Source organism: Pleurodeles waltl, chromosome 7, assembly GCF_031143425.1.
Source record: "Pleurodeles waltl isolate 20211129_DDA chromosome 7, aPleWal1.hap1.20221129, whole genome shotgun sequence".
In the NCBI taxonomy this organism is placed as follows: Eukaryota; Metazoa; Chordata; class Amphibia; order Caudata; family Salamandridae; genus Pleurodeles; species Pleurodeles waltl.
The window spans coordinates 463539748-463555321 of NC_090446.1; the positions used below are offsets into that span (position 1 = coordinate 463539748).

Consider the following 15574-nt stretch of genomic DNA (forward strand, 5'->3'; position numbering starts at 1 on the left):
ACAGCACCTCCCAACCCCCCTCCCCACATACATGCACTGGACACAGACACCCACACGCACCCCGCATACACTATTTCACCAACACTGACATACAGGCGTTCACTCACATGCATCCATACATGCTTTCACTTCAACATTCATTCATGTATTCACTTCAGCATCCATACATGCATTCACTCACATGAATCCATACACGCATTCACTTCAACACTCATTCACGCATTCAACCACACATGCACATAAACACACGCATACACGCATGCATAGACACTTACATTCATACACACAGACATAAACCCACTCACACACGCACACACAACACCCACCACCCTCCCACCCCTCTTCCCTGTCAGACACCTGACTTACCTTGTCCGGCGAGGAGGTCGTACGGCAGGAAACAGGCGCTTCCATTGCCAGCACCGCCCCACCATCAGAACATCATCAGGCCATATTACAGGTCATAATACAACTGGTGGAATCCTTCTGGTGGAGCGGGGTCGGTGGTGGAACTGCCAATGTGCCTCCCCCTGCCAGCATGACTACTGCAGGATTTCTGCCCAAAATGTGGCAGAAATCCTGCAGTTCTCGTAATATGGTAGGTGGAAGACGGCCAGCACTGGCGATCTTCTGGCGCCCGCGGCTTTGGTGGTCTTTCAAAAAGACCACCAAAGTCATAATGAGGGCCATTACATACATGGAGTTACATACCAGAATGTGAACAAAAACAGAGTGGGTGGTGATAAGCAGTCACAGGTAAATTCTCACAGTGGGCACAAAGGCCGGCAGGCAAGTACAGACATGTTAAGGTAGAGCCTGACAGGTGCATGTTTAGACTTACAGTTACTGAAAGGTGGTGAGAGGTAGGAATAGGTAGATACAGACATAGCCAGTAGTTAAGCACAGGTGTGGATACAGAGGTACAGGTAGATATAGGTAGATAACACTAGCTGCTATAAGAAAGGTATTGACAGGAAAGTCTATATTTCAACACAGACACAATAGCCGTTTACCTAAGACCCTCACAAGGCAAGAAGCCTCCTCAGAATTCAGCCTGAGGGGCCACCACCATCCTTTTGAACAAGGATGTTGGTGTAGAAGCCTAATTATTCAGCACCCATCCAGGATACAAACAACCGTTAGCCAGTTCTTCTATGTAAACATAAAGAATTTATTAGAGATAGAAAGACATGTACATGGAGGATGCTCAGTACTAGTTGTACACGAACAGCCTGATTAAAGGAAGTAATACACAATCTTTTATAGTATTAAACCACAAACATAATTCAACGTTCTATTGGTTCTTGACATTGACGTATGATTGACGTATGATTATTTCTCCATTATGGCTGACATCACGTACTCAGACTGGTACTTTCCAGAAGGGATATTGCTTCAGTTTGCATGCAATGACGATTATATTTCATGGTGGCTGTTCAGAGAGCAAGCCTTGCAACATAATGCTTTCCTAGCAGTAGCAAATTACATTTGTAGGCCTCTTTCCTTAATGATAGGCCTGTGCAGAGATTGTCATTGTGTATCACAGGGGCCACTAGGCCTAGCATACTTAAGAACTGTAAAATGCGATTCCACATTGGCAAATTGAATTCTTATATGTATTTGCGTAGACTTTAAATGTGCCTTGTAACAGCTAGTGCTCTTGCGTCCTTCCCAGCTCAGGCATTTTGTGGTCTTGTTTGACAGTGAGGCTGTCAAACCAACATTTTTGCTTAACAATAAGTCAGTGAGTTTTGGGTCCACTTCACTCATTGTTTTTTTTGACCAACCACTTGAATCACTGAGCATTCTCCTCTCAACTGTTGCTATTAGTTGTTAGGGTTTTTTTCTTCTTTCAGTGCAGTGCTTCTATACATTTGCATGAGGGACTTCTTTACAACTATAGGTTCTCTACCCATAACCTACTATCTCCTGCCAGCTCTTCCTTTTTCCTGTTTTTCCTGTTTTTCTTGATTTTCCATTCTTTGCCCCTTTTGTTCCTCCCTCCTTGCCTGTGTGCTCCTAGTTCCCTCTTTACCTGTGTGCTCCTCATTCTCTCCTGTCTGTCTGTTGGTCAATTATGTACTTTTTGTTCCCATGTCAACCACACACTTAGCATGGATAGTTGGTGTTAATGGGTGTAAGGGGCATCAGCCTACCAGCAAGGGGAAGACACAAAAGGATTGGAAGAAACACCTAGCAATACATTGTGCTTGCTGCTCAGGGAAAAAGTTATCTAAGGTAGTGTTTTTTTGTGAGGGTGCGGGTGTTGGCTTGGCAAGGTTTTCCTCAATCTGGAGGCTTAAGCAATGGCAGTGATGACACACTGGTGGGTGTTTTTGTGTGTGTTACTGCCAGGAATAAACTGTCATTTTGGATGTTAATTACATGGCCCTTGGTCTGTCGGAATTCCTCTATTAATCTCAATGGCTGGAGGGTGAGGAGGACGTCTGGGACAATGTAGGAGTAGGTGTGCCAGTGGCCTCTGACGTCTTCATTGCTTCCCAGAAACTCCTGTTGATTTACTCCTGATAGGTGGGCTGGCGTCTGGGGGAGGAGTCCAGCAGCTTCCTTTGAGGTTCAGCTACAGTATGGGTTCATACAAATTAGTGCTAGTGCACACCAGTCACCAGGCCTTGGGGAGAATAGGTAGATATGTTTTGTGTGAAGTTTTCTTGCATGTTTCAGAATTTGGGTGCATTTCTTTTAATGTTCGTTGGGGTTTCTTCTGTTCATGTCCCACAGAAGCATGTCTTGTCTGTGAGAGGTGACAGGGACGATGCACAGATCCCCACCACGTAAGGCATGCTGGGCTACTAATTTAGGCCTCTCAGAGGGCTCCAAGGCTGACAATTGAGCCAAGGGAGGAGCGGGGTCAGGCGGGGTGTGTGAGCTTGAAAGTACCATCAATGGGTTAAGGGCATCTGTTTCAAATTTCCTTCTGTTCACACCAATTCTCACCCAATAATACAAATTTCTACATAATGCTGGTGATTAATGTACCTGTAATGTACACATTAGTTCCTACTTTCCATCTCTTCCCATTTCCCTTGTGTGTTCCTTGTTCCTCCACCCGCCATCCCCTCATGCTCCTCCATCTCACTCTTTGTGCTCCTTGGTCCTCATGTCCGCCACCCAACCTTGTTAAACCCACCTGCTCCTCCCTCCCAGCATCTGTTCAGTCATGCTGCCATTGCTGGGTACTATTTTTTCAGTTTCCTAGAAACTAAAGGCTGCCTGTGTTATGGGCTCTCTTGTCTCCAATTAAGTCATCTTTAATTTCTATGTCAAATGAATATAGATGAGCCTTCATTATAAGAAAAGTAACACAGAATAAAATTGATGGCCCTTTTGCCATCCAGCCTTCATTTGACCTAGACACAAATAAAGGACTGGATTGAAGGCAAGAGAACCTCCAGTATAGGCAGCCTTTCATTTAAGCTTGAAAAACTGAATGTGCTTGTGGTGCATGAGTTTGCACATAAAACCCAGACCTAATGGCTGTGCTAATGTGTATTTTAAGAGTGGAGCACACACCCTTAGACGAACAGCTCTTCTCTGGCAAAAAGATTTTCCCATTGCAAACCCAGTGTTGTCTACTATCCACATCATTTTTAGGTCTTGCCTGAGAAAGAGCATGTACTGTCGCTTTCAGAACATTTTGTTTACTTACAGGGGGCGTAGAGCCTGCCCATTGCTTACAATTGTTGGCTTCATTGTCACTCTCATTTGCTTGCTTCTCTTTGTTCAGCATGGGCTGGCTTCTCTACCTTTTCTTATGATTAGCCCTTTTCCAGAGCATGGCCAAAGTATTGCTTGCTTGCTCAGTGTCCTTCCATATCTTACAGTTTTGGAGCTACTTTTTTCTTGTTGTGGGAGCACTTCATAACCCTACAGGTGTTTGCACTGTCCGTCCTGCTGTTTTTCTCCTTACTCGTCATAGTGTTTTTTGTTTTTTTTAACTTTTTTACTTTCAGCCATGTTGCACAGTTTCTGCATGGCTGTATAAAGCCAACTGCACTTGTGTAGGTGAGACTATTGACTTAGCATATGTTTGTTATAGTAGCTCTAATGATTAGCTCCTGGAGAAAAATGTTGCTTCTGAATATTGTGACCAGACTCTAAAATATTATAATATTCAGTTTTCTCAGATTCAAAACCAAATGCAAAATCTCTGTCCTTTAAGAAGTATATTTGAAAAGGTGTGTGCTTTAAAATGCAGTGTATGGCTTCACTGAATGAGAATGCACAACCAAAATTACCCTGGAGGAGGTCTTGATCACAGGGTGAATTGTGAGGCTTATATGAAAATGCTTGCCAGTGCAGATTTGTGTCATAGTACAACCCTCAGAGAAACAGTGGTACTCTATGGAAAAACACGCAACACATGACTGTGAGGGGTTATCACCATCCAGGGCCTCTAGCTTCAGAATATATGCAAAACTTTTTTAAACAGGTTTGCTCTCTGGTTCTAGTCAGAGTGACCAACAAAGACACTCACCTGCTTTGGGATAGGTGCAGATGACCAGATCATCTGGCCGAGCCTGGAAACTCGCTATTGCAGCCCAATTATCGGCAAACAGATTGATGATGGGGACCCCTTCGATCAACTCCAGTGTGGGCCTAGGGAAGTACGGTCCTTCTTTATCCATCTGGATGAAGAGATTCCTAAAAACAGAAATAGAAGGCCTCAGCCTATGATGGGATATCACTGATGCCATATTGTACCGGTAGAGTAAGTGACATCATATATCTTATGCCCTTAATAACATCACAGGAAGTGACAACACCTGATGGCAGAGGAAGTGACACCAAATATTCCCAGTAATTGACGTCACATGACTTTCACACTGATGACATCATAATAATTGACACTGATGAAGTATTATATTAACTGCATGCTTATTGTAATAACCGAAAGCAGACAAATGTATGTTTTAGGTGTTATGAAAGCTGAATTTACTTACTAATGATTTTAATAAGAATAAGAATTTGTATAGAATTTAACTAATATAGAAAATAAAGTGCGACTTAGAAAGTGTGCCCACTTGAGTGGCTGTCATTAAATACGTAATGCTTTTAGAGAAAGCATATTAATTATTATTCTAAGTAGAATATTGTAGTAGTATGTCCTATTGATGATTTTACAGTATGTATTTGTTTATTAATCTAAGGCCTTAAGTTAGCGAAGTTTGGGCCTAGTCTGCACAGCCTCATATTAAGCTGCAACTTTTAATAAAATCGTGGGAATGTATGTTCACAAAAATAGGTGTGTATTGTTCACACTGTGTTGACCAAACGTTAGCCGATGATTTGAACTTTCTCATGATAACTGCCTGTTAGAATGTGTTGTAGTAGGACTTGCTACTTTGTACAGTTTGATGCGTGAGGCAGCGATGTTCCCAGGAACCAACAATGGATGCACTGACTAGAGTACAGATCGCTCCAAGAAGGTTACCTGATGAGTCTGATGATGGGAATAGGAGAAGACGAACCAATCATTTTCTTGTGAAAGACAGTTTAGTAATATCTTAGATTTAGGTTTCTATTTCCATTGGACTAATTGTAGACGTTGATTTTCTGACCAATGACAAGTTGGAAAGTTCTTTAGGAAATTCTAACTTAGTCCGATCGCACGGAGGAGAAGGAGGCTCATTCTGTTCTGTTGGAGGAACTGAAGAGTTCCTGATTACTTTATTTTTATCTATGACATTATTGCTTGAGTTTTCTAATACTGAATGCTGATCCCTTAGATATTGTTTCCTAAATGTTTCAGATAGCTTAGAGCTCACGTCTCTGAACCATTCCTTTTCACTGCCCATTGCTGAAGCTGACGGAACAGATGTTCAACTGACGAAGAAAGTTGCATCTTGCTGATCCATTTGAGGAGAGGCATAACCAAATGCTATTGTTCTTGTTGTAGGTTATGTTCTTTGTTTTTAGGTACCAACCGCTATTTGATAGAGCCATAGTTAGATGTTTTTCCAAATTAAATTAACTTTGACTAAGTTGTTTTGCATGAAGCCCAAACATACCATTCTAGTCAGAAGGTTAGTTAGGGAGACACCGAAAATGCTAACAAATTATCATTAAAAAGAGTTGATGCTGTCCATTTGCTGAATCTATATGTATGCCATTTCTATTGTGCAGTTGTTATTTTTCTTAATTTGTACTGTAACTCTTAAATGCTTAGTTATAAATGGTTTAGTTAAATTAAGATTCTTCAGAAAAGTTTGGTCAACCGGTGTTGTTTATGTATGTCTATCAATTGGTTTTGAGACTAATTTACGTGGCATTGGCATTGTTAATATAGGGAAATAAACGTTCTAACCTTTACATAAAGCTGTGGTTATTCATGGCCAAATAGTTCATGGTGTGTAAAGATTATTGTCTCCAGAAGAATTTTGATGATGTTTTGTGGATTAAGGTAGTTGGATTGTCAGTGGATTTAGGACTTTTGGTGGAATCACTCTAAACATAGTCACAAGGTCCTTCGAACGTCTAACTCGTCCCCTTATAAATGAAACCTCTAAAAGACCAAATAAGGACAGATGCGCTAACAATGTCACGTAAATTAGGGTGCTGACATGATCTTCGAAAGTGGTGGCATACAATACTTGTCCTGAATTGTAGAGAATGAGCGAAGAAAGTGAGTCAGACCTATTTTAGGTGGTTTTGATGGCGGGTGTTCTCCCATGAGAACACCATTTAAAAAAAATTGGGTTTTAGTACATTTTAAAGCATAATTTTCATATAAAATTGCTAAGAAGCCATGGTCTCGGAATGCATACTCATTAGATATTCAATACTTCATGGTGAGCCAATCCCAGATGACCATTTTATTCAAAATATGCTATGGGTGCCCCATATATCAAAATGTACCTCCATTTTGCCACAGTCTGCATTTTGTCATGGGTGCCTCTAATGCCAAAGATTTATATGCATTATGACATTGTTAGAATTTTAAAGAACATCAAAAAGTGATGGATGGAATGCATGGATTAACCTCAGCCATTGGTAATTACTCTGGCTGCATTCCAGCCCTTTGTTATTTTGCACGCAATGCCACCTCAGTTTGGACCCATCCATATGCAAATCAGTTCTGACCCTGCTCCAGTGGGAAGACTCCAGCCCGAACTGTCAAGCCAGGTCCTCCATAAACCAGAACACAAGCAGCCCAGGAGTGGTGTTGCCCTAGTTTAGGCTCATCAGCCAAGAATTGCTTGAATCCAGTGGCACAGTGTGCACGGGATCAACATCTGGATATACCCATCCCACTTAGGGTGGCACACTAAAATATATAAAAAAAGTGATGGATGGAATTCTTTAATAAACCTTTGTCACTGCTAATTAATGGGAACCACATCCCAGCCCATCATTATTTTGCACACCCTGCCATCTCAGTTTTTACCCAGATATATGTAAAGGAGTCTTGACCCCGCTCCAATGGGAACAGGCCAGTCGGAACTGACAGGCCTGTTAGACTTTTCCCATAAATGTTGTCCATATTCCATGGGTGACACTAATGTAAAAAATTACCTCTGGTGCACCAGCGCCAGCATTTTGTCTTAGTTGCCTCTCCCATATGCCAAGGTTATCCTCCCTTATGACAAGAAATATTTACCCCAATGCCAAGAGTTTCCTTAAGTATTCCAGTGTCAGCAATTTTTCATGTATGTCTCACAAGCCAGAAATAATCTTTTGGATGCCAGTATGTGTATTTTGCCACAGTTAACTATTAAGTCTGGAATTAACAGTGGTACAACAGTGCCAGTGATTTCTCACAAATGCCTGTCATGCTTAGAATTGCCCCAGTGTCACATCAGTATTTTGCCATTGATGCCACTATAAACCAAGAATTACCTTCAGTATGCCAGAATCAACTGCAGACAATGCGTTCACATTCTTACACTACATCCTTACATACGTTCACTTACATTCACTCACACACACTCATTCATTCTCACACTAACTCAGTCTCACTCTCTTGCACTCACTCTAATTCATTCCCAGACACTCAATTATCCTCACTCACTCATTCATTCTCACTCATTGATTCACACTCACTCATGCTCACATTCCCTCTTACTCTCACTCACTCATACTTAGTCACTTGCACAAATTATCACATATTTTAACTCACCCTGACTCACTCATTCTTAGTCATAGGTACACTCACTCATTGACGCTCACAACCTCAGCCACTCACTCTAACACTCCCTCACACTCATTTTTATTCATTCTAATTCACCCACTCACCCTCACTCGCAGTCACTCTTGCTCTTACTCACTCTGACTCACTGATGCTCTCTCACTGACACTTAGTTACATTCTCACTCATTAGCTGTCACTGATTCTCACTTATTAACTTTCCCTCACACATCTTCACACGTACACACAAACACACATATGTATGCTGTCTCTCTCACAAACACACTCTCACCTACAAGCACACACAAAACATACATTAAAATGCATTTTACCTGCATTAGCTGCAAGGAAAGGTCATCCTGCAGTTTTAATGATATTACCCATAAGTAAAGAATAAAAGCTTAATACTCAATACTACTGTATTAAAAATGTGCAGAAACCTAGGAGAGCAGAGCCCTGACCATCATAACAGTGAGCCCTGTTTTATTAGCACTAAGATTGCACCTCTGGGGACAGGGGTCACAAAGTCAGTGATGGGGGTCACAAGGGACAAGCTAGGGGTCGCAGTTGACTCACATTGGGTTATCAGGCGGACAGGCCCTTAGACAGTGGATAAAACTGCAGTTGGTAAAGGCTGTGAGGTCTGATAAAAGGCACTGTACCATCTGTATAACGCAGTGTGGTTGTATAGTACGTACTTTATAAGGTATACCCTGTCTGTCAAGCACTGTGAGGCCTGATGAAAGTTCCTGTTTAATGTACACCCTGTCAGTAAAGTTACGTGAAGGGTAATAATAGGTGCTGTCAGATGTATATTGTGTTGTTGTGTAAGGTTCTAAACAACTCCCCTACTGCCTCAGAGAAGAAGTGCCTTTCTTCTCCGAGGCAGTAGGAGGTGTCTGGCCAATGAGTACTAGGAGGGTACTGATGGTCCATAGACGTTTGATTTAGGAGAGCTATTAATTAGGGGTGAGCATCATTTTTTGTCTTTCGGAAAGTGATTGATTTTGCTCTTTACCTTCATGTTTGCTTGCACACAATGTTTAGGTCTAGCTTGACATAGCAGTTGCCTGCAACACCATTGTGACTTAGGCCTTCATTACAAGGGCCCAGGTAACTATTCTGACTAATAAAATCTGACTCCACTGAGTTGGAATTTATGTGATGTGATAAATACCACCCAATTACTAGTTTTTTGGAATAACATGTGTTGAACCTGGCATCCTTGGCATCGTCTCCCCTAACTTTGTGCCTCTACTTCCCAGGTTGTTGCTGTGTGCTGGTCCCTGTTTTTGCTGTTTGTGTTACTCTGCACACTTTACCACTGCAGACCAATGCTAAAGTGCGAGTACTCCCTATGTGAAATTGTATGTGTAATTGACTTTTCCATAATTGGCATATTTGATTTACTAGTAAGTCCCTAGTAAAGTGCACTATAGGTGACTTACGCCTGTAAATCAAATGCTACTAGTGGGCCTGCAGCACTGATTGTGCCAGCCACATAAGTAGGCATGCACTTGTTCGTTTTTACATGTCCTAGCAATGAAATACTGCCAAATTCGGTTTTCACTGTTGCATCTCTCTCATAGGTTAACATGGGGGCTGCCTTTAAATATCCTTAAAGTGTAGTTCCCCTTTGAGAGCAGATAAAGCATGGAGTTTAGGGTCTCTGAACTCACAATCTAAAAATACATTGGTTAGTGAAGTTAGTTTTTAGATTGTTAGTTTGAAAATGCCACTTTTAGAAAGTGGGCATTTTTATCCTTAGACGATTCTGTGACTCTGTCTGTTTGTGGATTCCCTGTCTGGGTCAGACTGACAGTTGGGTTGTTTGTGAATCTCCTCTAGACAGCGATACAAAGGGAGTCGGGTTGTAGCCTGCATATCCTGAATCGCCATCTGGGCTAGAGTGGAGGGAGGAGTACTCACTTACACCTAAATGGGCTGTGCCTCCCCTCACACAATGCAGTCTCCAACCCCCTGGTGTGTGTCTGGGGCCAGGCCTGGGCAAGGCATGATCCTGTAAACAACAGAGACTTTTCTTTGAAGTTGGACAACTTTAAAGGCAGAAAGGGGTATAAGTATTCGACCCAAAACCCCAGACTTTAAATCACTTTGAGATTCAAGAGGAACCTCTGCCAAGGAGAAGCGCTGAAGAGCTGAGGAGAAGTACTGCACCTGCCTGTGACTGTGTTCGTTGGACTATCCTGCAGTTGCTGCTTCTGCTTGTGAAAGGGGACAAAGACTGGACTTTGTGGAACATTCCTGCTTGAGAAGAATCTCCAAGGGTCATCAAAGATTTCACTTGCCAGCACCTGGACTCTGCTGAGGCTCCTGCCCTTCCAAGTGTTGCCTAGTCCAGTCCCTGGGCCCTTGCAAGGAGAAGCTGGTGGAAAATTAAGAAAATCTAAGTGTACCGACTTTGGACGACCCCGGACTGACACCGATGCCAGATTCCGTGACTCTGACTGCACCTGAAGCCGTGGTTCTCAAAGGAGGGCGACGACCCCGCAGGCATGACACCGCAGCAGCCCCACCGAAGTCCTGAAGTGCTGTGTCAATGACGTAATTGACACCTGACTTCGCTGCACCACACCGTGACCAACCAATATCAACCCCGCCGGATGTGCGCAGATCTAGCGCTTCACACCAATGCTGCCTCACCTCCACTGATCCGCAGCAAGGACCCAACGCCTCTTTGTGATACCTCCACTCCACTGCTCTGCAGCACTGGAACCGATGCCACATCATACACAGTGACTCTGCGATCCCCGACTCTCTGCACCGGCTATTTTCCACACTTTTTCTAAGGTACTGTACCTGGGTGTCCGTGTGACTCCGTAAATGGCACAGTGGCGTTGCATTTTGGGAAACGACTCCGTCACAACGCCACTTGACATGAAATTGCAGAATTGGTGCTTCTAGGCATTATTTTTATGTTTTTCATTGCTAAAATTATATTTTTAATGTTGTATTGTGGATTTGTATTGTATTTGGCCTTGTTTACTTAGATAGGTACTATTTTTCTAAACCTGTGTGGTGTCCATTTTGTAGTGTTTCACTGTATTACTGTGTGTGTTGGTACAAATACTTTACACATTGTTTCTGGGTTAAGCCTTTCTGCTCATGCCTGGCTACCAAGGGGGTGAGCAGGGGTTAACCAGGTGTGTTTCTCCTTTGCCCTGACTAGAGTGAGGGTCCTTGCTGGGATAGGGGGCAACCTGACTGCCAGCCAAATACCCCATTTCTAACAACATGCAAATCTTGGTGCTTACCACAACTGAATTTACATTTTCTGGTAACAAAACAGGCATGTTTTTCCACAAAATGAATATTGACAGATTTGCCCTTCCGATAATTATCACAAAACTCCCAATTGCAGTGACACCAGCTACACACATATCACAATTAACCAACACTTATGTAATGAGAGTCTTTGCATTACCAGTTCTTTAAAATATAGATAGATAATGCTTTGGCTCTGTTCAGAGGAGTTCTTTTGCCTCACCTTCCACTGTTAGCTGTTTGTTGTATCATTTTGCCTCCTTTTGGAGTGTTTGCATTGTAATGCATTTAGAACTTTGGGCATAGTGTGCAGGTTGGTGGAAAGGGTACTGTGTCGCAACAGTGGTCTGATTTAAATGCAGGCACACATTTGGTGCAATGACAACGGAGACTACTCCATCTCTACTGTGGTTACACTCCATCCTGACAGAGTAAGGGCCATCGGAAGTTGACCTGTAAGTCTGCCCACCTAATTTGGATGGATGGACATACATCAGTATTCACTGTCTGTCACTTCCAACAAAATCTTGGGGGTAAGTGCCGACTGAGTAATTTACTCCATTGCCCTTGTAGATGACAGTCTGACCCCTAAATTATAAATCGGGCCCCTAAAGTGCAATTATTCAGAGTACTTATGGCATGTGGCATAGGGCCGAGTTATAATTTGGTGGTCAGGCCGACCTCCATCCAGGTGGAGTTCCCATAAAACACATTTTGAAAAGTCCGTCAGGCCAGTAGACTTTTCAAGCATTGAAAGGAACCAAATTTACTTCTTCGCCCTGGCAGAGGTCCACATGCCCAAATTTTTTAATATCTGTTGGGCCGGCAGCTTTTCCAGCATTAACCCGAACCGCGATCTAGGCTGTTCCTGCCAATGTATTGTAACTTTGCTGTTAAACATGCAAGGACCTAGTTTCAGGGGGGTGTTACACCCCACTAATAAAAGTATTTCCTGGTAAATAGTTTTGTACAAGTGATTTAAGTCAGGTTTGGTGTCTGTTAGTGTCTGTCTGATTTTTACATGCACACAGTCAAAAACACACACACACTTTCCCTCTTTCTGTTCGAAAGACTTCAAAAGTGCCTGTTACTTTAGAAATATTGTATTTTCTCTCAGTTGGTACCCCTACCAAAGAGCATTCATCTCCATTTCCACTGCACTTTAAGCACCTCTCACGCACCCTGCTTGTCATAGAATGTATTTTAACATTATATGTGGCATGATTGTTAGAAAATATCAAGCTATGCCCCTGCAAACATGACGGAGCCGTGCCGCAAAGTTACAATTGTTCCTTTTTCAAAACAAAAAGCAACGCAAGATTTTGTTTTTGAAAATAAAAAAGTCCCCTCTCACCATAGTAGTCATCTTCCATGGCAAGGGGAGATTTTCCAGTTTTCACTGTCCTTTAACTAAAGAGTTTTCCTGGTGGTAACTGGCAGTGAAAACAGACCTGTCTGTACTTCTAAATTAGGTAGGCAGACATACAGGTCAATCTCAGCTTGCCCTTAGTCCTTTGGGCTATCGGAGGGGTGTAATCACAGTGGAGACAGAGTAATCTCCACCATTGTTACACAAAAGGCCCACCAACATTTAAATCGGGCAGGCAGACAATTATGTTGGTGTTAAGGGTGCTCCATTGCAGTTGAGATGGGGTACCATTTCCTCTAACATAGATATTTGGCCCACTAGTTCTTTATCTCATAGATGCACTCTATACAGAGAGCAATCGTTTTTGTTTTCGATTTACACTGTCGCAGGCTTCTTTAATGCTTTATAGAGGACTGAAAATGCAAGCCAGACCTACTAGCTTTGCCACTGCTTGTTATCCACAACGCGGGATAATTTTAAGTGCATAGCGATATTATTTTCACTCTAATTACATCCAACCAAGTTACAAAATGTATGTAGTATTTTTCTATGCACGTTTACGCGTTATGGTACTATTCCTTGCTTATTTGCAATAAAAACTGCAGCTTTGCAAACGGAATTTTGTGCATCGCGCATAGACCTCCTGGGAGCATTGGTCCCAGCACCCCGAATTAACAACTAGGAGGAAGTTCATATACCTATTTAGAAATAGAGAAAGGTTGCCTGGTTCTACCTAGTAGAGATCGCTCCAATCCTTCGGAGGAGGAATCAGCTCAGCTTATCTGGGAGAAATTTGCCAGTTCCTTTAGCGCCACCGGATAGGGCTAATGGTGAAGTACAGACAGATAAGATAACCTTTCCTTTCACACAAAGGCAGGTCTTTAAGGAGCTCAGCTTGAAGCCCTCCTTCATCCTTTACTTACTGCTGGAGTGGAGCTCACGCTAGTATTCACACTGCTGTGCACTATTATTTTTCTGAAGGACTCCCTAGAAACTCTTACACGTTTGTCCCCTGCATAGTCAAAAGAGTTTGCATCCATGTCCACTCTCCTACTTACCACAGACCAAGGCCCACCAATACTCTATATTCCAAAACAGGCACATGCCCAGTGTATGCTTTGCTAGAGACAGGTATTCATTTAAATCACAGCACAAAAAGGCAGCGAGGCCTATCTCGCCTGCCCAGTTTCCCAACAATCCCACTACCTAGGGACCATCCTCAGCCTCCAGCAGTACAGTAGTAACCTAATATTGACCCCTCCTCACCAGCTTTCACCTCCTGTTTATTTGTTGTATGCTCTTTGAAATGGTGTGGCAATGCCATACACCTCATGAGCCAGTCACACTTAATATGTGGACTTAGTCTTTCCTTTTGGAGCGCTTCGAAGAAGGCCTGCTCGCTCTGTCCGCAGAGCACCAACTGAGGATATGTCATGGTCACAGGCAGCACAACAACCGTTTAGTCACATTTCTCCAAGTAGCCCGATCTTTGCTATTCGATGAAAATGCGTCATGGTTTTCAAGCTGAAGTAAGTGCTATAGAAATTCCCTACTCATTCACTCTCTTGGATCCATAACATCCACCTCATTCTGACAGGTTACTAGAAGCCATCACTTCTGAAGTATTGCGAGGCAGCTTTAAAGGCCGGTAGAACGATTGTAGTCCTGGCCCTCTTTCGTCATTCTTTCCCCTCCTCAGTCGAGCATTCGCAGGTTCAGACACAGCCTGGTGGAAAAACACCAAAACTCAGAGACGTTTTAAGGCATGCGCAAAGTGGGCTGTGGTCTGGGGCCCACTGATAGAGCCGGCTCTTTTCTCCGTATTGCCCTGATGACCTTGCATATTTCTTAAACAGATTGATTAAAATACAGTTTTCCTTTAATTTTTTTTTTAATATGGGTGATGTGTGAGAATCTATTACAGATATTTTGCAGAGAAATGTTGTGGGTTTGTTTCATACAACATCCATAAAAATGTTTCTTTTAGATCAAAAAAGGATCTCACACATGAGAAATGGGAAGCTGTCACAGAGATTGCTTCTATTAATACTAGTAAACTGCTGCTGTGTTACAATATTGAAAATACGTCACTATCTCTCAATATAAGATGTAAACACATTTACGAATTAGGAAGAGTGCTCCTCTGCACTGTCAGTAATCTGGCCAAAGAGAACATGAAATGACCGAAATTGGATCATAAATTCAAAGCTATTCCGACCAGGTGACCCCAAAATTCGCTTGTCCCACAGCCCCCAAAAGCCTTAAAATGTCCTTCCAAGCCTTACTTTCGGTCTTTGGGATTTCTGGGTCGCTCTTGTTCTGGATTTCAGAGGTGCTATCAAAGTCTGAGTGAGACTCAGAGCACTCCCCTAAATTGCCTCCTTCATGATGTAGGCGTGTCTGCAGGTCGGCGGGTCGCTTTGAAATGTTTCAAGGGCAACCTGCTGGACTTTTGGCAAAGGTCGAAACTTGGCATCAGTGCTAGGGTGTGGGAGAGTTACAAAATCCTTCAGCACCGCTGGAATATAGTGCTCGAGCACACACAGCCTTCCTGGCCAGAGAATGTCTCCAAACGCAACAGTATAAATATGTACTCAGAGGCCCAGAACCAAAGGTCACAAAAGAAGCTTATGAAGCTGGGTTGTAGCCAGCATTGATAAAATGGGAGAGACGTGTTATACAGAAAGTCCCAGTGCTGTTGGGCATCTGGTTAGTCCCAGTGCCAGGAAGATATAATAAGGAGAAGTTGGTTTAAACGTACTAACCACCCCTTTT

The 15574-nt window shown here is 42.8% G+C and overlaps 1 protein-coding gene across 1 annotated transcript in view; it reads right to left on the reverse strand.

Moving 5' to 3' along the window:
• The window catches only part of LOC138304194 (sulfotransferase 1 family member D1-like), a 180114-nt gene extending 164919 nt beyond the window's left edge, over positions 1-15195 (reverse strand). The window contains exons 1-2 of the mRNA XM_069244047.1: positions 15085-15195; positions 4496-4662 (exon numbers count right to left, since the gene is read on the reverse strand). Coding sequence (XP_069100148.1) covers positions 4496-4646 — 151 coding nt within the window. The 5' untranslated portion in view covers positions 4647-4662; positions 15085-15195. The remainder of the gene's footprint in view (positions 1-4495; positions 4663-15084) is intronic.
• Between the last annotated feature and the right edge of the window lie 379 nt (positions 15196-15574).